We start from the raw sequence: 20989 nt of genomic DNA on the forward strand, positions 1-20989 counted from the left end.
TGCGACTTATCGTTATATTCTTTGAATTTAAACAATAATCGTTTTTTGTAAATGCAGGCAACGACCAACGAGAAACTGTTCATCGTTTGGTGCTCAGTGTAATCCCACGATTGTAGCAACTAACGACTATCGTTCTGTGTAATATGGTGAACGGTTTCAGATTAACGATAAATGATCTTGATAATCATTTTTATTATAACCGTTAAAGATTGTTTTGTCTAATAGGACCCTAAGGCTATGTTCATACACCATCAAAATGACGGACGTTTTCATTAAGCTACAAATAACGGCCATTATCTACCATTAAATGATGGCCGTCATTTTGATGGTGTGTGAACATAGTCAAAGATTGACCTGTGGTTGAGATTTTAAAATCTGCAGCATGTAAACTATTTAGTGGTGTTTGCCCATTGAAATAAACGGGAAAGGTAAAATCTGCACCAAATCCCTGCAGATTTTCCCCTAAGTATATTAGTCTATTGTGCATTTATCCTTAAAGGGGTATTCTGATCACTTAAACTTTTATTAGGTGATAGAGAACACAAAAGTAAGCAATTTTGCAAATGTTTTGCATTACCAAGTTTGCTTAGTTTTGCTTTTTGGGCCCTTTCTTTTTCCCTATAGTTGACAGCTTGTTGCCTGGGCTCTGCTGAGGAGTGGGGGCCACTTGGATGGGATCGGTAAGTATGCGGTTTTCCCAGCTTATGTGTCCGCAAAGGGCTCCACAAACAATCAAGTGAACATTCGTGTGGCCGGCTACACAACCGAGTCTAGTTTAGGCTCTGTAAACGACTGCCAGTCAGTAAGACAAGTGCTCTCTTACAGGCTGCTGCAGGCCGTTTAATAGGCCCTAAATTTGTTCTTTAGACAGATGTGAAACAATGAGCAGGAGGCAAATCTGTAATTAACTACATTTTTTTCATGAAATGTGGGTGTTTTACGGAAAAAAATCATAAGGATATCGGCCAAAATTTACTGATAACCTTTAGTAGAATATGTCATGAAATAACAATCTCAGAATGGCTTGAAAAAAGTTAACGGATCATGGAGCTATAACCGACAGCCAGATTTAAAAAAAATTGGGCTAAATCCCACCCTTTAGTGACATTTCAGCCAGGTCATGAGGTACCCCACAACCAGGAGAAAATGACGGGAAGGGAGCCTGGTGGGGAGGTGCAGTGCGGGCGCGGGGTCTGGTAAGTATACTTTCCTTATTATGTTCACCCCACCCCAGTTAGACTTTTCCTTTAACATTGACAGCAGCTCCTCAAAGAGCTGCTATATTGCTCCCTTAACGTATCTTGTGTGCTGTGTTCAGTAAGGCTATGTTCACACTACGTATATTTTCGTAAAAGTACGGCCATTGTTGCAGATTATACGTTACCTTGCCGTCTATGGAATCCCAGCCGGGGCGTATACACATATACACATCTTGGCCGCAGAAAACCCTGTCAGTGCACACTGTGGAGCGAGCGGCTCTGGCCGCACGCTCCATAGTGTGCAGTGGAGAATTCTGATGGGGCGCGCACTGATGCGCCCGCATCAGAACTCTGTGGCCATTAAGATCATCTTTAATGAGAACGGCCGGTCTCTTACGAGGTCTGAACATAGACTGTGTGTATTATTTTTTTTTGTCTCCCACCTCCTGTTCAGACTTGCCAGTAAATCTGGTGTCTTTTCGAAGGCTGGGGGGGTATGGTGTGGGGGTGTTATTTAGTCACAGTGGGGGGAGATTTATCAAACATGGTGTAAAGTGAAACTGGCCCAGTTGCCCCTAGCAACCAATCAGATTCCACCTTTCATTTTCCAAAGAGTCTGTGAGGAATGAAAGGTGGAATCTGATTGGTTGCTAGGGGCGACTGAGCCAGTTTCACTTTACACCATGTTTGATAAATCCTCCCCAGTATGTTTATGTTTTAAGCAGTTAAAAATCATGAAAAACGCGTTTCAGACAAAGTTTCTACATATAGACAAATGCATGTGGCCGAAACCACGCTCCCCGTGATAGGGCATTTTCAGGTTTAGTGCCAAGGGCAGCAGCAGCAGTTAATACGGCCCTGATGCCACCCTATGGAGTCCTGGAAAACTTGGCTGTATCCATGTTTTCCTGGCAGCCCTAGGGTGGCATCCAACTTCTCCAGACGCGGGGAACCAAATGTCAAGCATTTGGGTTTGGAGAAGGTTAACAAACGGAACCGTTTGGCAAGTCAACTTAAAGTGACTGTACCACCAGGCCCAGGTTGAAGCACTGGAGGCGGGCCGACCCACCCTTAGTGGGAGGAAACCATAGCCCCTCTATGATAGGGTTCCATTTATTCTAATGGAGTCACGTCATGGAGGGGCTGGAGTTTTTTCCCACTAAGGGTAGGTCGGCCCGCCTCCAGTGCTTCAGCCTGGGCCTGGTGGTACAGTCACTTTAAGTTGACTTGTCAAACTATTCCGGTGGCCTCTGCACCCCCTATAGCTGCACCCCTGGGTGCCCTGTTTCTGTTCTGCTGTCACCTTTATTCTCCAGGTTGGCTGTCATCCATTTGAGAGACCTCCTTCTACTCTCTTCTCTTCATAGTTCTCTTTGATTCTTAGGGTACTGTTACACCAGACAATTATCGTCCCTACCTGGCCGATTACCAATAATCGTTTAGTGTAATAGTTCATATGTTTAAAGGCAACAATCAGCTAATAGTTTCGCTGATCGTTGATTTAAAGCATGAACCAAAGTCACGATCCCCATAGCGACAGTTTAATGGCTGTCACTATGTGTAATAGGAACAGCAGCAGACCACTGCTCTCTTCTATGAGCTAACCGAACAAGCTAAAGATCATCCGGGCAGCCCCTCCCGCAGCTCCCCGTGGCCCCCTGCTCCTTCCCGCTCTATGGATGTATGCAGGGGCGCTCTTGGCATTTCTGGGGCCCCAAGCGAAGTTATGTCTGGGCCCCCCCCCCTCGACACGCGTTCCAAAACAATAGACCGCTGTGTGTTGCCCCCAGTAGTTTATACCCCTTGTGTCCTGCCTCCAGTAGTATATACCCCTTGTTTGCCTCCCCCAGTAGTATATCGACCCCTGTGTGTTCCCCCAGTTATATATAGCCCCCCCGTGTGCTCCCCCAGAAGTATATAGACCTCCTGTGTGCTGCCCCAGTTGTATATAGACCCCCTGTGTGCTGCCCCCCAGTTGTATATACCCCCTGTGTGCTCCCCCACTAGTATATAGGCCCCCCTGTGTGCTCCCTCAGTGGTATTTATCCCCCCTGTGTGCTCCCCCACTTGGATATAGACCTCCTGTGTGCTCCCCCACTTGGATTTAGACCCCTGTGTGCTCCTCCAGTAGTATATAAACCCCCTTTGTGGTTCCCCCAGTAGTATATAGACCCCTTGTGTGCCCCACCAGTATTATATAGACCCCTTGTGTGCTGCCCCAGTAGTATACAGACCCCTGTGTGCTCCCCCAGTTATATATAGACCACCTGTGTGCCTCACAAGTAGTATATAGACCCCCTGTATGTTCCCCCAGTAGTATATAGACCCCCTGTGTGCCCCACCAGTAGTATATAGACCCCTGTGTGCTCCCCCAGTAGTATATAGCCCCCCTGTGTGCTCCCCCACTTGAATATAGACCTCCTGTGTGCTCTCCAAGTTGTATATAGACCCCATTCTGCTGCCCCAAGCAGTATATAGACCCCCTGTGTGCTGCCCCCAGTAGTATATAGACTCCTCTGTGAAGCCCCAGTAGTCTATAGCCCACCTGTGTGCTCCCCCTGTTATATAGCCCCCCTGTGTGCTCCCCCCATTTATATAGACCCCCGCTGTCTGCTCCCCCAGTTAAACCGACTCCTGTGTGCTCCCCCTCCCATATAGTATATAACACAATAAAACAAACACTTATGCTCACCTGGGTCTGGGCGTCTCCTCTTCTCTTCCCTCTTGTGGCCGCAGGAAGGGTTTTTCCTGCGATCACAAGAGGCCGCACTCCCCTTGTCCTGGCGCCGATGCTCCAGTGATGTCACTGGAGCGCCGGCACCACAAGGACAAAGCTGCCACTTGTGACCGCAGGGAAAACCCTTCCTGCGGCCACAAGAGTGACTGACAAGAAGGGAGCCAATGTCTCCCGCCCTGTCAGTGCTGCTGCATGTAACTATGAGCGCTCATTACGAGTGCTCATAGTTACAGTTTAGATGGCAGCAGCGAGCGGGGCAGCGGCCATGTCCAGTGGTCTTGAGCACAAGAGCGGGGTGTGGGGGCCTCCCTGGATGTTGGGGGCCCCAAGCGATCGCTTGAGGTGCTTGGTGCCAAAGACCGCCACTGGATGTATGTGTAATAGCACAGATACCGAGCGGGAAATGAGGAGCAAGCGACTGCTGACCTGACACCTCGGCACTCACTTGCTCCTAAATATCGGGCTGTAATATGGCCCTTACTCTTTAGCCACTTCCTCAGTCTTCGTGCCGCACTTCCTCTCCATGCCTTCTTACAGATAATGCAAACACAGAGCATTCACTCTGGTTATCCCTGTCTATCCTGTATTATGTGGTTATTAGAGATGCACAACGAGCATGCTGGAGTCGGATCGGTCGGCATTTGATAACCGGTGGCTGAAGAAGTTGGATGCAGCCCTAGGGAGTCCTGGTGGATATAGCCTATAGCCTGGTGGATATAGACCCCCAGCGCTGCATCCAACTTCTTCAGCTATCGGTAATCAAATGCCGACCGATCCGACTCCAGCATGCTCGTTATGCATCTCTAGTGTTTAACCATTCATTTACTAGCACGGAAGGACATTGAGCTATTCACCAGAAGCCTGACCTGCAGAAGTCAGTAATGGTTTTTAAAAAAAAAAGATTTTTAGAAACTGATTTTCCCTCTAAAAAAAATAAAATAATAATAATAAAATCATACAATAATACATGTGGCTATTAATCAGTGTAATAGCTAATCTAGTGATCATACCATACCTACATAAAGTAGGATATAGGCAAGACAGAGGTGATTCAGTATCCATCAGACCGCTCCCTTTCGCAGTTGAAGTGTTTTCTCATCACTGTGGATAACATGTTCTTCCTCTGCTGCCATTTAGATAATGTAGGGAGTTAAAACTGGAAATGTTTACCAAGTGCGCCCTCTAGTGGTAACACTCACTACTGACGCCTTCTGATGGGGATGCAGTTTGTGTACGGTTATAATAGTCTTTATAACTATACGTCTAGGTAACTTTTATGTAATCATTACAATGGAGCGTGCATCATGACCATAATCCTAATGATATCGGCACATCCGTCAGGTTAACTCTTAGGGGACACAGAGATTTTTCATTATTTTTTTTCATTTTCAGTTCCAAAATTCACAACTCTTTCATTTTTCCTTTCAAAAAGTCATTTGAGGACTTATTTTTTTGCAAAACTAAATGTCCTTTGTAACGACACCTTTTATTCTACCATAAAATGCATGGCGAGATGGAAAATAAATTCTTATATATAAAAAAAATATATGAATTTTTGGTCATTTCGGGGGCTTTCATTTTCACGTGATGCCATTTTTGGTTAAATGGAGATTTATGAAAGGGTGTAAATATAGACCTTGTGTAAACTGGCCACAGCAACCAATCACATAAATCTCCCCCATTATCTTCAGTCTCGGGGTTGTTACGATTATAACTATATATATTTATATAGGTTTTATTTTATTTTCCAGCCAAAAAAAATTCAAAACACTTTCCCAAAAATAAATAGGCCTAAAAGTGCCCAATTCAGACCCAGAAATTTTCCACCTATGGAGCTATAGGAGGGATCATTTTTTGCGCCATGGTCTGTACTTTACATCATTACCTCTTTGGTCTTGACTAAACTTTTTGATTGCTTTTTTCTTAAAAAAAAATCTATTTTTTTTGTTTGTTTCAAAAATTCACATTTTTTCTGTTTAGAATTTTTTTCCGTCAAGGCCATAGGTGTCAAACTCCGGCCCTCGTTAAAAGACTACAATTCCCATCATGCCTGGACGGCTGTTCACCATATCTGATCAATAAAGTTATATAATTATAGTTAGGTCAATTATGCACACGGTGATATCACATATATTGATTTATTTATTTTTTTTTCCATTCAATAAAACTTTATTGTTCATTTTTTACACACATTTTTAGCCCCCATAGGAGACTATTATAAGGAATCCTTTGATTCCTTATACCGATCATAGCTGATAAGAAAACTATGATCAGTGTTCTCAGTGATCGACTAATAGAGACTGCAATAATGGCCTCTATCAGTTGATCACACAGCAAAGCCCACAGAAAGATGAGTGAGGCCTGCGGCCAGGACATGAGAAAGGGATCAGGCACGGGACCATAGCGGACGCCACCAGGTGATGCATTTAAAGCCCCTTAGGGTGAGTTCACATTGAGTAAAATGAGCAAAAACATAGTGTGAATGTGAGTATACAAATTATTATGAAATAAAAAAAGCCAGAAAAGACAGTGTGGGCACATAGCCAGGAAAATGACACAGCAACATAAGCAGCAATAACTGCATGTACAGAGTAATATTTATCTATAGTAATACTAGATAGCAAAAAGCCACTAACTTGTTATCCTATATTCCCCCTCCTGAGTGGACCCCCTAAACCTCTGGGACACATAGCAACGGTATAGTTGGGCCCACGTGTGGTGTCCCACCACGGGTGTTACTGATTTATACACTCCTCGCAAAAGTCTGTACTTCATGTAACCGTGGTAATGAAGTAGTGCCTAAGTTTTGCCACAAGATGTCGCTATTATGTAACTGTACTTGTATATTGCACAGCTGTAGGTAACTAAAGGGTTATTGTTTGTTGTAATCTGTGCACCAATGAGAGCCCTCTTTTCTTATTTACTCATCTCTATGCTCCTTTCTCTATATGCCTTTCTTCTCCACCACTCACAGGGGACATTACACCTCCTGTAGAAAGTTGTCACATGAGGAGAGGAAGTATACACCTACACTTAGTCAGTCTTATGGTAGTGACTAAATCCCATACCGTAAAGGGACCTCTCTGGGTGTGTTGACACAGCTCTCCAGGCAAGCCCGCTCTGGACGGATTTCATTGGCTACCAAACTACTTAACTATCCCCTGCCCACACAACAACCCTAACCCTCGGAGTTGTTGTTAATCAGGAAGGTTAGGGTTAAGGTTGGGGCTGCGGGGAGGGTTAGAACATGAGAAATCATTGGGAAGTAACCCTCATCCAACCCTAACCCTAAAACTAAACGTTCAGATAAGGGTCGGGGGTCCGGCAGGGTCTGATTTTGGCTGCTAGGAAGCCAGGACTGGAGCAGTCAATGAAATCCGGCCAGTGCGGGACTTGCCTGGAGAGCTGTGTGCGCCCACCCATCGAGATCCCTTTATGGTATGCGATTTTGACAACTACCTGAGTCTTACCCAAGTCTTGGTGGAGAGAGGATGCAAGACACGTTGGTCCCTGCTGTAGTCCAGCTGGGCCCTGGCCTTGCCAGGTCCCCACCTAGTGGAGTGTAGTCTGAAGCGTGGTAGTAAACAGTCGCACATGGAAGACGCAGACACCAGTTTCTTGAAAGCAGCACACCCCAACCCACGCTGAGAACATGTCTAAAAGTGCCGGACAGTATCCTGAAACAAGAGGAATTGATCCGGATAGAGCAAAGTTGCTAGAAGCCTATGTACTCTATCTCGCAGCGTAGGTGTAACCAGGTTCTACCCTGGGTTGGAACTCTAACTCCTCTCCACTACTCTGAACTTGAAGCACAAACTCCTCTCTACTGTTCTGGACTCTCAGTGCAAACTCCTCTCTACTGCTCTTAGCTCTACTACCATAAAGGTTCTACAGTCTGCTATCAGCTATTGTACAAAGTATTCCCACAGTGAAGAAGATCTATTTATGATAATGGGACTCAGTGATTATTGCTCAAGCACTTATACAGTAGATACCACATCCTTGGGTCATCTCCCCTTTCTGTGGGTGGCGGTACTGATAGTCCGTGTGGGTCACAACTCCACTCCGGACGACCGTGATAAGTACACAAGGGACCCCTCACAGCCCGGCAGGTCAACGACCACTGGTTTCTCAACAATTTACTATCTGGCTGAGCTATATTCCAAGAGGTGGCAGCAGAGAGCACTGTGTCAGACTGGAAATAATACACCACTTCCTGCAGGACATATAGCTGCTGATAAGTACTGGAAGTAAAATACACATCTACATAACTTTTTGACACAATTTAATTTAAAGTGTCACTGTTGTTTCATTTTTTTCTTTTGCAGAAATCAATAGGCGATTTTAAGAAATTTTGTAATTGGGTTTATAAGCTGAAAAATTTATTTTTATCATAAAAAAGTAGTTTGAAGCTCACCCCTCTGTCTTCATTGTTCTCTATGGAGAGGGGAGGGGTTGAGGGAGATGAGGCACAAAACAGGACAACAAAGAGTTAATTTACAGCTACATCACTGGGATATCTCCTCTGAAGTCAGCACTGACCTCTCTGACCTCTGAATAGCGGCTCTCACACAGGTTCTGCTGTGTAATCCTTTGTTCTCTGCTGCCGACTAATCTTCTTCCTCCCCCCTCCCCTCTCCATAGGTTACACAGGGCTTGACTGATGTAAAAGAGATTTCCAGATAATGACAGTGAATGAGAGAGAGAAGGGGGGGGGGGTGGCTGGGGAAAGGCTTTTTGAATGCAGATAATGGCATATTTGCCTAATAAACCCAATTACAAAGTTTCTTAAAATCGCCTGTACTATTGATTTATGCAAAAGAAAAAAAAATTAAATGACACTTTAAAGGGAAAAAAATAGTTGGAGGTCCTCTTTAAATTCCCATCTCAAGTAACACAGTTATACTCGTCAAGTTGTACACTGTACAAATTCATTCACTTAGCAAACTTGCCTCCTTTTCCGGATATATCCATTCTTTACCTCCTATTGTTAACAGCTTGTTGCCTAGGTTACAGACCACCACCCTGCTTTAAAAGCAGCGAGACCACTGCTTTTTAGAGCAGAGTGGTGGTTTCGGGTCCCATTGCCAAAGGGCCCCCTCCCAGCATAGTCTGCCTTTACAAACATCTGTGAAGTGGAGATTTGAAGCCACAGCAACTCAGCCATGAAGTGGAAACCATGTAAAGCGGGGTCGCCAAACTGAGGTGCATGGTGCATAAAAGTCACCAGTTCTGTGGAGTAAGGGCCGACTCCAGGGTACTGTGGGCCCTTGGGTGACAGAGCCTCAGCGGGGCCCCTTTGTGAAGCAAATCATGTGGCGACAGTACCACCAACATCCACTGTACAGATATCAGTATCCCTCCCATACAGTAATCCATTTAGAGGAAGATAGCAACCTCCCCTTAGAGGGCCATCTAATACCCTATTGTTGGTTGCCCCCTGTGCAGTCCCCCTTTAGTCTATGGCCTATTGGATCTACTAGATCCCTTTGAGTACATGGCCCCCAGTGTAGTCCTTCTGTCAGTATATGGCCCCAGTCTAGTCCCCCCATCAGTATATGGCCCCCAGTGTAGTCCCCCTTTAGCAGATGGCCCCCACTATAGACCTCTTTAGTAGATGGCCCCCTTTAGTCCATGTCCCGCTGTAAAGATGCCCTTTAGTAGCTGGCCCCCAGTGTAGTCCCTCTGTCAGTATATGGCCCTCATTGTAGTCCCCCTGTCAGTAGATGGCCCCCAGTGCAGTCCCTCCATCAGTATATGGCCCCCAGTGTAGTCCCCCTTTAGCAGATGGCCCCCCAGTATAGACCTCTTTAGTAGATGGCCCCCCAGTATAGACCTCTTTAGTAGATGGCCCCCAGTCAGTAGATGCCCCCTGTATAGTCCCCTTTAGTAGATGGCCCGCAATCAGTAGATGGCCCCCAGTATAGTCTCCCTTTAGTAGATGGCCCCCAGTGTTGTCCCCCTGTCAGTAGATGCCCCCCAGTGTTGTCCCCCTGTCAGTAGATGCCCCCGTAAAGTCTACCTTTAGTAGATGGCCCTCAGTCAGTAGATGGCCCCCAGTATAGTCTCTCTTTAGTAGATGGCCCCCAGTCAGTATATGGCCCCCAGTGTAGTGTCCCTATCAGTAGATGGCCCCCAGTGTTGTCCCCCTGTCAGTAGATGCCCCCCATATAGTCTACCTTTAGTAGATTGCTCTCAGTCAGTAGATGGCCCCCAGTATAGTCTCCCTTTAGTAGATGACCTTTAGTGTAGTCTTCTTATCAGTAGATGGACCCCAGTATAGTCTCCCTTTAGTAGATGACCTTTAGTGTAGTCTTCTCATCAGTGTAGTCCCCCTGTGAGTAGATGGCCCCCAGTAAAGTCTCCCTTTAATAGATGGCCCCCAGTTAGTAGATGGCCCCCAGTAAAGTCTCCCTTTAATAGATGGCCCCCAGTGTACATAAACAAAAAAGGAAAAAAACAACTCTCCTCCTACACGTTCCACTGTTGCTGCAGGTCTCCTGTCGCTTCCATCCCCTGTTCTCTGGTCCGGCACAAGCACTGTGTGTTACAGACACTGCCTGCGCCGGAAGGACTTCCGACACAGGCAAGGGAAAGAAGCGCCCAGAGATCTGCAGAAACAGAGGAGCATGTGTGGGAGTTGAGTTTCAATTTGTGTGCTCACCGGTACTGCTTGGGGGGCCATCAATTATCCGTGGGCCCCCAAGTGATTTGCAGGTGAAATGGGATCAGATGTGCGCGGTTCTTCTGACGGCCGGAGCCCCGGTTGACCATCCAAACCACCCACACTATACTCCGCCTTTGCTGGTCTCCTAGAGGCGCTGTAGGCCCCAGCACTAGCCCAAGAAAGCCGGGCGCTGGCGTCAGCCCTGTGTGGAGTGATGGATCACGCTTCTCTGTCTGGCAGTCTGATGGTTTGGTGATGCCGGAAGAACATAACCTGTCTGACTGCATTGTCCCAGTGTGAATAAAGCTGTGGTTGGCTCCAGTGAGGGGAAATCTTAATGCTTCAGCAAGATACTTTGGACAATTGTATACTTCCAACTTTGTGGGAACCGTCTGTTTAGTCCTTTTCTGTTCCAGCATGACTGTGACCCAGTGTACACAGCAATTTAGAGGGAATTTAAAGGGGAACTCCAACTAAATGTTTTTCTTTCAAATCAACTGGTGTCAGAAAGTTAAAAAGAATTTGTAATTTACTTCTATTCAAAAATCTCCAGTCTTCCAGTACTTATCAGCTTACCACTGCTTTCATAGCAGAGTGGTGGTTGGTAACCTAGACAATGATCTGTATACTGTACAGGGTGGGTTACATACAGTACCACACAGAAAAAAAAACTATGATCTGTCACCCCCACCAATGCATTCCTGCAGAGGTAAGGACTCCACAACCCTAGAGAACTGTCAAAACACTGCGCATGCGCCGCTTCCCCAGACCTGTCACTGTCAACAAAACTGCGTTTCAGGCCTCGCTTTGGAGAACAGAGGCACCCACCTTCTTCCGGGGTTAACGTCAATGAGACGAGGGATGCTATTGGCCGGTGGGAAGCGTGCGTCTACTCGGAGCCAATGGCCTTTGAGTTCGGATCGGGTCACGTGACCGGAGCGCCAAGCCGGCCATCTTGCGGCGGCTGTGGATGATCCGCCCTGCGGGTTGCGGAAGCGGTGACCCGGCCGGGCCTACTGCCGCTTTATTGTGAGGAGAAGCGTTACTAATGCCAAACTGGAGCCGTGAGAGGCGCTGGATACGGTAAGAGGCTGAGCCCCGGCGGATACGGAAGGTCTCCCTATTACTGTATCCGGTGGTCGTTATACTGGGGGAGTACAGGTCGTGTGGGGTCACAGGACACGTACTGGTGCGGCTTGTGTGCGGTATTTGCCGCTGCTGGTGTGGAGGCCTTCCTGTGGCTCTCCTGGTCCGTATATAGAGGGGAGAGCTGAGCCCCCTGTATGTAGTGTAACCCCCCCATACCTCACCTCATCCCGCTGTGTCCTGGAGGGGCCTGCTGGGAGCTGTGACGTCACTGCTGATGTATGATGACATCACAGGCTCTCCCCAGCCAGACCTACCCTCCTCACATGAGTGCCCCCTGGTGGTCAGGTGCCCCCCATTTCCTGGTAGATCCCTAGCGTAACCCCCCGTTTCCTGGTAGATCCCTAGCGTAACCCCCTGTTTCCTGGTAGATCCCTAGCGTAACCCCCCGTTTCCTGGTAGATCCCTAGCGTAACCCCCTGTTTCCTGGTAGATCCCTGGAGATGCCCCCCGTTTCCTGGTAGATCCCAGGCGGGCCCCCCCCCCGATCCCTGAGGTAACCCTGTTTCCCCGGTGGAGCCCCCCCTTCCTGTTGTCTGTCAGATCGCCACTGGGGCCCCACCAGTCTCTGTCAGGTTCCCGTTGGGGCACCCTATACCCCCCTCTCTGCCCCCATTCTCTGGCAGCGCCCTGGCGGGCCTCCTCTATGACATTATTGTACTACTTTATTAGAGGAACTTTCCACCATGTATCATCCCCCCCCCCCCGTTCCACTGTTAAAGCCGTCGCTCATCCCTTTTAATAACACCATGTGACTGCAGCAGCCAATCCGGATGGGACGTGATGTTATTACAGACAACAGATCGAGGCTGGAGCAGACCGGATCGGCCATCGTAGCCGGTGCCACCTCCACCCTGTCCTCTGGGCACAACATAGAGCACTGCAGTTATAAATGTAATCCTACCTATCGCTCCGTGTGGTCGGGGGATATCACAGGGAGTGTGAACAGAGCCACAGTCTAGTCCAGGGGGAGGGAACCTTGAGACTCCAGCTGTTGCAAAACTACAACTCCCATCATGCCTGGACAGCCAAAGCTTTAGCATGATGGGAGTTGTAGTTTTGCAGCAGCTGGAGAGCCAAGGTTCCCTATGTACTTCATCCTAGGACCTGCTAAGTATAGCTGGCATATAACGGACTGATGTGGCTACCAATCTATCTGCACAATCACTTCGCCGGTAGTAGTCCTGTATATAGCCGTGCTGTATACACTATCCCTCTATATCAGGGATGAGGAAGCTTTAGTCCTCCAGTTGTTGCAAAACTACAACTCCCATCATACCTGGACTCCCAAAACTGTAGCATTAGCTGTCCAGGCATGGTGGGAATTGTAGTTTTGCAACAGCTGGAGAGCGTAAGGTTCCCCATCCCTGCTCTGTAATATAGGGCGCTATATATATATTTACATAAGAGAGCGTTAGAATTGCTTACAGCTTCCCATCTGATCTCTAGGATCAGAAGCAGTGTGGGGGTTGTAGTACATGTAGTACTAGACCTTAGATGTGTAATCCGCAGTAGCTGGTGGACAGTTCGTACAGACCTGTGAACTTACACTATATTACTACGACTTCTTACAGTCCTGTGTGAGTTGTCAGTGCTGGAATGCCCCTCCTGAAGGAAGGATTGGGGGCAGGGGGGCAGGACGGACACTGACACGCTTTTGTTTCATGGCTGAGGATCCATCTGCAGAGCTTCATACGTGTGGTTTTGTACTATTAAAGGGGTTATCCAGCGCTACAAAAACTTGGCCACTTTCCCCCTCTCTTGTCTCCAGTTTGGGTGGGGTTTTGAAACTCAGTTCCATTGAAGTAAATGGAGCTTAATTGCAAACCGCACCTGACCTGGAGACAAGAGAGGGGGGAAAGTGTCCATGTTTTTGTAGCGCTGGATAACCCCTTTATATACTGATAGGGGTGCATGGGGTGTTACTATATCTTTGGAGATTTTGTTTGCAAATGAAGCCAGGAGAGAGAGAAACAAAGGTTCACTCTATGGCTCTGGTGTCAAACTTGCAGCCTTCCAACTGTTGCAAAACTACAGTTCCCATCATGCCTGGACAGCTAAAGCATGATGGGAATTGTAGTTTTGCAACAGCTGGAGGGCTGCAGCTTCCCCATTCCTGCTCTCTAGAAGGCCTGGAGGATCTGACTGATCCGGTGATTGGGGAAAGGCTAGCCCCAGCTCTTCTGTATGTGTATGTATTGTATCCGTATCCTTACGTGCCGTGTCCTGCAGGATCCCAGAACTCCTCTCCAGGAGTCAGGATCTAAAAACATCCCCTGCTGCATGTGTGTCTGGTTTTATATGAGAGAGCTGTATCTCTATATAACTGTCACCTTTCTGAATACACAGGATGGTTCATCAGAGGCCATTCACTCACACTAACATTCATCATAAAAATAGGTTATTTATTACTCTGGAGAAAAAAAGTTTTTTGTCAAAGTTATAAGGATTTGTAAATTACTCCTATAAAAAAATCTCCTGTCTTCCATTACTTATCAGCTGCTGTGTGTCTGACATAGTGCTCTCTGCTGCCACCTCTGTCCATGTCAGGAACTGTCCAGAGCAGCAGCAAATCCCCATAGGAAATCTCTCCTGTTCTGGACATTTCCTGACATGGAGAGAGCACTGTGTCACACTGGAAAGAATACACCACTTCCCACGCAAACATGGAGAGAACATACAAACTCTTTGCAGATGTTGCCCTTGGTGGGATTTGAACCCAGGACCCCAGCACTGCAAGGCTACAGTGCTAACCAGGGGTTATCCAGCGTTAGAGAAACGTGGCTGCTTTCTTCTCGTCTCCAGGTCAGCTGCGGTTGCCAGTTAAGTTCCATTCACTTCAATGGAACAGAGTTGCAAAAGCTGCACCCAAACTGGAGACAAGAGTGTTGCTGTCTCTGGAAGAAAGCGGCCACTGGATAATCCCTTAAATAGAGCACATTTATGGAACTCGCACACACCGAGTCTTAAAGGGGTGCTCCAGCTGGAACCGGGGAGGTAAGTGGACGTCTTTTATTTCAGCCACCTCCTCCCCGGTCCCCCAAAAAAGTGCCCCCCCTGGAGCACCCCTTTAAAGAGTGAACAGAGACAGTTACGCCTCAAATGGGCTCTCTTTCACTTTAGAACTTTTTATATACTGCTTCCCTTTTATACAACATAATACACTGTATTCTTACACGCTCCCCGTGGTGTCCTCGTGCAGCCAACAGCAATATTCTATGAGGATTTTCATGTATCCGTTCTCCCCATTCTGACTAGGTGATAACTACCCCAAGTGGGAATAACTCTAACAGAATTCTTGGTTTGTCAAGCTCTAATCGCCAATTTGACACTCTCTTTTCTAGAGACATGTTAGGTCTTGACCAATCTCTGTAACGAGCAGGGAGAAGCACACAGCTGAGCACTTCTTTCCCAGATCACTGCTGCCTCCATGTTGCTGCTAGAGTCAGACTTCATAGACTATAGAACCCATCTTCTGCAGCAAGAGAAACGCTCAGCCGTGAGCTGGTTATAGGGGAGGGGGGCTGAGTGCCTGGACCCCTGACTGATCAAAACTTTTGGTTTTGTTTTTTTGTTCTTCCTAAAATGCAGATATGTTGTTTTTTTTTCTTCGTGTTATAGTTTGTATCGTACACTCCATTACTTCTGTCAGCCTTATTTGATTAGACCCTAACGGGAGTGCCAGGATTCATTCATACTCTGCCACCCGTGTGGTGCATGATGCCATGGGGTTAGTAGGATGGTGTTCATGTATTAAAGTGTTCATTTGTTCATTTTTATTAAAGTATTGTATTGCCCCCAAAATTATACAAATAACCAATATACACTTATTACAGGAAATGCTTATAAAGAGCTTATTTCCCTGCACTTACTACTGCATCAAGGCTTCACTTCCTGGATACCATGGTGATGTCACTTCCTGGATACCATGGTGATGTCACTTCCTGGATACCATGGTGATGTCACTTCCTGGATACCATGGTGATGTCACTTCCTGGATACCATGGTGATGTCACTTCCTGGATACCATGGTGATGTCACTTCCTGGATACCATGGTGATGTGACAACTCCCAGAGCTGTGGCTGCTGGAGAGGATGATGGCAGAGGGATGCTCAGTGTCCCTCCAGTGCCCTGTGTCCCTCAATGTCCCCCTGCCATCATCCTCTCCAGCAGCCACAACCTGCACAGCTCAGGGAGTCGGGTTGTGACGTCCCCGTGTTATCCAGGAAGTGACGTCCCCGTGTTATCCAGGAAGTGACGTCCCCGTGTTATCCAGGAAGTGACGTCCCCGTGTTATCCAGGAAGTGACGTCCCCGTGTTATCCAGGAAGTGAAGCCTTGATGCAGTAGTAAGTGCAGGGAAAAAAAGAGATTTATAAGCTTTTCCCGTAATAAGTGTATATTGGTAATTTGTATAACTTTTAGGGGGCAATACAATACTTTAATAAAAAATTTTGCTGGAGTTCTCCTTTAAGAGTCATGTACCTTTCTGTTCCGTTGTAAGGAGGCTTTCATATCGCAGCTTTCCTTTGTGAGTGTTGTATTTCTTACCTTTGTGTCTTTTTATGTTATATTTGCTCATTGTGCTTTTGATCTGCCCTGACTATTGTTATCTCCGGCCTCTGGCAGGGAGTGGGACTAGAGACGCCTTCATCATGTACTCGGAGTGGCGGACGTTGCACCTCGTCATAAAGAACGACCAGGGACACACCAGTGTATTGCACAGCTATCCTGAAAATGTAGGCCGAGATGTCGCCAACGCTGTGGTCCGTCCGCTCGGACAGGCGCTCAACGCCCCCTCCACTGCTGGGAGCGAGAGCATCCTGAAGACTGATAAACAGGTAAGAACTTCGCCTCCTCTCCTTGTTACAGTCCTGTTTACATGGAGCTTTATGTATCGTCATTGCTGGAATATATACAGGCTGTGTTGGGATTGAAGGTCCAGGAAAATTTAATGATTTGGGTTTTCAGTAACTGTTTTTTTTCCCAACAACCACCTTCTCCATTTCATAGTCTAAGTGATATTTCTAACTATTTGTAAATGAATTAAAGGGGTACTCCAGGGATTTATTTATATATTTTCAAATTAATTGCTACCAGAAAGTTATATAGAATCGTAACTTAGTTCTATTCAAAAATCAGTTTAGTGCTCGGTGTAACATGCTTCTTGCAACGCTGCTGGTTGCTGACATCTTTTCACCAGCGCTATGCCAGTGTGGTAAGATGTAGGTGCTGTGAATGACCAGACAACTAAGGGAAAGAAAGTCCTGTGTGCGTGCTACTGTCAAAAGCCCAGCTCTGTACCCACCCCCTTAAATGGGTCATCAAGGGGACTCTACAAGACCTTAAATCACCCTGTCACCTCTCTAAACCAGGGAAATTTGTAAAAAAAAATACTTTAAAATGACAGGTCCGTTCTTTAGTGATTCTTTTTTGTATAGCGTATTCCAGGATATTTGAGTTTCTGCCACCATGTCAGCCAGATAATGTTATTACATCCGAGTCCTTCAGATATAAAGTCTCCGCTATGCTCGGTAAATAATCAACTAAAAACTTGTGTCTCTACATTCCAGGTGAAATGGACCATGGAGGTAATCTGTTACGGCCTTACGTTACCACTAGAGGGAGACACTGTGAAATACTGCGTGGATGTGTACACCGACTGGATGATGGCCCTGGTGTCCCCCAAAGACTCCATACCTCAGCCTGTTGTTAGGGAACCCAACAAGTACATTCAGATCATTCTCAAGCACCTACAGAACGTCTTTGTACCAAGGTGAGAATTGGTCATGCAACCAGGGGCCTACGGGCAATGGATTTTATATATTTGTTTTAGCGGTCTAGAAAGTGAAGCTGTTAAAGGGGTAATCAGGAGATTAAGAATATATTTGTTTTGGTAATACGTTGCTTTAATAAAGTTATGTTACTTTGCAATATCATGTTAATAAATAGTTTTTTTGTTTTTTTTTTCTATATATGCATTTACTTGCCTTGACTGGCTGCAGTAAGGGGGGGGGCTCCCACTCTACTGCCACCAATGCATTTGTCTGCTTCGGCAGCCCTGCAGTTCTCACTCCCCTGCTCTGTTCTTGAACAGCACTATGTTGATCAGGGTCTTATTCCTCTCCCATGTATCTTTTTATACATAGTAACGGGGGGGCGGCTGCCCAACACGATCGCTACCTCTGGACTGTACGCATTCATTGCTGTCACTGTTCGCTTTTAGCACAGTCAGCAATGATAGCAATCCTTGCTCACCCATGCAGAGGGTGCCGCACACGGTCAATGTGTTGGGCAGCACCCCCCTCTTCCACCCCGGGTGCTGTATATAAGAATATACAGTACATGGGAGGAACAGGAAGCTGCTCTGTAAAACAGAACAGGGGTTGGTGGCAGCAGAAGGGCAAGTCACTAGAAGTACGTATGTATATATTGCAGTGAAATCAAATCCTGGAAAATGATGAAATGACTGCGCCGTTCCATTATTTCCCTAGGGAATTGATCAAATGCCTGACCCCTTTCAAAAAATGATGGTATGAATTCTATCATTTCCCCTGCCACATAGAATTTGCTTACTGTATTACAAACCCCCCCCCCCCCCCCCCGGCCCGTCCGCTTTGCTCCCCATCCGCCACCGACACTCTGCTCCCCGTTCCGCACATTTCCCCTGCTACGTGCCTCCCGCTCCCTCGGCCTTTCCGCCTCCGGTCCTGTCTGCCTCGTCCTGCGACACGTCTCCTGCTCCCCCGGCCTGTCTGCTCTGCTCCCCGTCCGCCCCAATGCCGTATGCCTGCCGGGGAGGCGTGCCGCTCTGCCCCCCCATCCGCCGCCAAACATAGAGCAGGGCGGCTCCTCGATCGTTCGTTCCATCATTTTCCTGAAAGGGGTCAGGCGCTTGATCAACTCTCTAGGGAAATGATGGAACGGCGCAGTCATTTCATAATTTCTCGAGGTTTAATCAAATCCCTGGATTCTATCATTTCGCTGCAACATATATAAAAATTATTTATTTTATTTTTATTATTATTTCTTGCGATGTATCAAACGTATGTTCTTTTTTTGCCTCCAGAGAACCCCTTTAAACGTGTTTAAAAATACAGAACGTTCTATGATATTCAGATGTATAGAGCGGAGGCGAGCTCCTAGTACATGCAGATAAGAGAGGCTTTAGGTTAGAGGGGCTTGTGATAACTCTGTGACGACCGCCACCACCCATCACTAGACTGTCTGCTCCTGCCGGCAGGAATTCCTGTCTGTACATTTCCAGTTGTGAGATCACAGGACTTCACTTGGAGAGAGGAAATATGTGCAGGGCTTTGTCTTAATGTACTGAAGAATACAAAGGAAGAGACCCCGTCTGTGGCTGTTACAGGCTGGCGTCTGTACACTGTAGTATCTCAGGGTTATGTGTATTTGTATATATGACCCTCTCAACATGATCGTGTCTGTGTGTTTATTTAATTATTTTTTTACATCTTTTACTTGTATAATGGGAATTGGGGGGGATTTTAGCTTTTATTGGGTGAGGAGCTTTTGGATATTTTTAAATTTTTATTTTTTTTTAATTTCTTTACGCTTTAATGAGTCGCCCTAGAGATTACATGCAATCATTGGATCGTATGTACCGCTAAATGCTGTGCAATTGCATAGCATTGATCAGTATAATCAGCGCTACCTGACAATAGAACTCCTCCAGCAGTCAGGGAAAATGATCAGGACCTCCACAATCACAGTGCGTGGGTCCTGATCTGTAAGTGACAGGAGTTGCCCCTCTCACATACGCTTAAACACCACTTTCATTAAGAGGTTAATGACGGGCTGCTGCGCGTACTGGTACTGCATAGGTCATCTGGTCACAGGCGCCCATGCCGTACCCTTACAGCGTAGGTTGTCTAGGGGTTAAAGGGGTACTCTGGCAAAACAAATTCTTTCAAATCAACTGGTTTCATAAAGTTATGTAGATTTATAATTTACTTCTATTTAAGAGTCTCCAGTCTTCCAGTACTTATCAGCTGCTGTATGTCCTGCAGAAAGGTGTATTCTTTCCAGTCTAGCACAGTGCTCTCTGCTGCCACCTCTGTCCATGTCAGGAACTGTCCAGAGCAGGAGAGGTTTTCTATGGAGATTTGTTGCTGCTCTGGACATTTTCTGCCTTGGACAGAGGTGGCAGCAGAGAGGACAGTGTCCCCTTTAAAGTCACAGTGACACATTTATGCCAAAATGGGATGGCTGCTGGTCAGAGTATGCCTTAAATATCCAGAATTTAAAGTACTCCTTTAAATTTTCTTTAGTTCATCAACAGAATTCCTGACCCTTATATACCGCCTTATGGGCCCCTATTACACCCGATCAGAGCTTGTTACTAATCTCCTCTATGGACATAGACCAGTAAGTGACAGAAGAGTAATGTGGTGGGTTTCCATTCATAAAATATAGATGTCTTCTTCCTGGCGTGTTACGGCCAAAATGGCAGCTGTCAGGTTGTCAGACCCAGAATTGTACCTGTACTTGCGGTCATATTACCAATGCTGGAGTGAGTCTATATTACAGCAGTAAGAACCCAGCTTGGAGCGGTCTGTCCCACACACATCACATGGCTGACAGTAAATACTGATGGAAGATGTTGAGTCATTCAGGATGATGATCGCCATGTTTTGATCCTAATAATCTGATGATGCGTGTAGTATCTACGGAGAGAGATCAGTCAGGCGCTCACCACCGCGGTGACTCACGATGATGAAGCGGAGCCGGGTATACGTCTTATAGTGTTACCATCAGAACAAGCCATATAGTGATGGTGATGAGGGAAATATGACATATTTCATCTCGTGTTCCTTCTTTCTTATATCCAATACATTGTATAAGTGTAATAATAAGGCTACAGACAGTGGTGGGTTTATTTCTATAGTAGTATAAGCGCAGCAACTCCTATATAGAGAACATGCATGTCTGCATCCTCTAGCAATAACAGGTGATCACCAGGTCTGCATTGATCAGCTGATCACTCTGCTAGCCTTGTTTTTAGAAGGTTTTGTCTTCATGTTATGTTCATGAGCGGTAAGGCGTCTTTAAAGCATAAATGTAATTTAAAAAAAAGCGCACTAGCTGGACATCATGCAGTTATTAGTCATCTCATGCAGATGTAGTTTCACCCGTATGTGATGCCCTCCCATCCCATTAGCAGTTTTCTGCCCCATGAAAACCCCTTTTAAGGATTTAAAAAAAAAAAAAAAAAAAAAC

At 46.4% G+C, this 20989-nt stretch overlaps 1 protein-coding gene across 4 annotated transcripts in view; it reads left to right on the forward strand.

Moving 5' to 3' along the window:
- The first annotated feature begins 11501 nt into the window (after nucleotides 1–11501).
- RALGAPB (Ral GTPase activating protein non-catalytic subunit beta) overlaps nucleotides 11502–20989 on the forward strand; it is a 59967-nt gene continuing 50479 nt past the window's right edge. For all 4 annotated transcript variants that reach the window (XM_069953926.1, XM_069953927.1, XM_069953928.1 and 1 more), the window contains exons 1-3: nucleotides 11502–11686; nucleotides 16379–16590; nucleotides 17323–17525. In XM_069953926.1, the coding sequence (XP_069810027.1) occupies nucleotides 16405–16590; nucleotides 17323–17525 (389 nt within the window). In that variant the 5' untranslated portion in view covers nucleotides 11502–11686; nucleotides 16379–16404. The remainder of the gene's footprint in view (nucleotides 11687–16378; nucleotides 16591–17322; nucleotides 17526–20989) is intronic.

This window comes from Dendropsophus ebraccatus, chromosome 14 (assembly GCF_027789765.1).
Source record: "Dendropsophus ebraccatus isolate aDenEbr1 chromosome 14, aDenEbr1.pat, whole genome shotgun sequence".
Taxonomy (NCBI): Eukaryota; Metazoa; Chordata; class Amphibia; order Anura; family Hylidae; genus Dendropsophus; species Dendropsophus ebraccatus.